General features: G+C 40.1%; 1 protein-coding gene across 2 annotated transcripts in view; it reads right to left on the bottom strand.

Moving 5' to 3' along the window:
• The window catches only part of LOC106317727 (formin-binding protein 4), a 4,403-nt gene extending 3,868 nt beyond the window's left edge, over positions 1-535 (bottom strand). For both annotated transcript variants that reach the window (XM_013755493.1, XM_013755496.1), the window contains exons 1-2: positions 352-535; positions 32-121 (exon numbers count right to left, since the gene is read on the bottom strand). In XM_013755493.1, the coding sequence (XP_013610947.1) occupies positions 32-121; positions 352-433 (172 nt within the window). In that variant the 5' untranslated portion in view covers positions 434-535. The remainder of the gene's footprint in view (positions 1-31; positions 122-351) is intronic.
• Positions 536-1,162: the final 627 nt, after the last annotated feature.

Raw genomic sequence — 1,162 nt, 5'->3', positions numbered from 1 at the left:
AGCGGAACTGAAGATAGCTGATGGAACCCACCTGAAGAAGAAGGTGACTTAGGTAACTCATTAGGCTCTGTTTGTTCCTTCTCATCTCCATCACAACGCACATCTGAGCCACCCAAATCTCCTGCATATATCAAAGAGAGAGAGATAACTACAATACTATATCTGGAAAACTCCTATTAGAATCTATCAACAGATAATCACAATCCCTAATCTTCATCAAATAGCTTCAGATTTCTTCAATACATAACCGAGATCGAGTTCTACAAATCAAATCATTCTAATTAGTTCAATTCCGAACGAACCAGTAGATTAAATCAATCAAAAGAGGTGAAAACGAAGAGAAGAGCATACCAGAGGGTTCCGCGAAGAGATCAAGCTTGACACGACGACTCGTATTATTAGCGGCGAAGCGGCGCTCTTTCCTCTTCCCCATCAGATTTTCTACTCTCCCTACTGTCTATAAGCCTTTAAAGAATACAGAGGAAAGGCTTCTCTCCGCGTCTCAGAGAGAAGTGCGAAGAAGATGCAAATAAGGAAGAGGCGAGTCGCTGTGATGAGTTAAATGAAGGAAAACTTTATCACACACCAAACGACATCGTTTTCCGGTAGCCGCCTTAGACGTTGTGCCGTTTTATTTTTTAATCGGATTCATGCCGTTTAAGAAGAAGAGTAGGGTTTGCCTGTTTGCCAAATACCCATTCTTTTACGTTTACCCTCATTCAATTGAGTTAAATTCGGCCCGGCCCATTTAAACTTTGGTAAAGGACAGTTTCTGATACATTTGTCCAAACTAAAAACTTGTTCGATCCCAGATACAAATAAATAGCTCTTTCTTGTTTTATTTAGTTTTGGTTAGAAAGAAATAAGCGTGGGCGTTCGGATCTGCGGGTCGGGTTCGGGTCGGTTCTTTTCGGTTCCAGGTCTTTTCGGGTCCTAAATATTTAGACCCAATAGGTACTTAGAAATTTCCGATTCGGGTTCGGATCGGTTCTTCTCAGGTCCGGGTCGGTTCGGGTCTATAATTAAAATACACATAAAATATCCGTAATTTTTCGGGTCCATATCGGGTTTGGGTATTTAGGATCTGAAAATGACATGATATACCCAATTCCATCAACTTTAGTTGAATATTTGTCATATATATCTAAAATTTTACAAAACA

Source organism: Brassica oleracea, chromosome C1 (assembly GCF_000695525.1).
Source record: "Brassica oleracea var. oleracea cultivar TO1000 chromosome C1, BOL, whole genome shotgun sequence".
Classification (NCBI taxonomy): Eukaryota; Viridiplantae; Streptophyta; class Magnoliopsida; order Brassicales; family Brassicaceae; genus Brassica; species Brassica oleracea.
The sequence above is the reverse complement of the archived record's forward strand: the minus strand, read 5'-3'. Positions and strand labels throughout refer to the sequence as shown.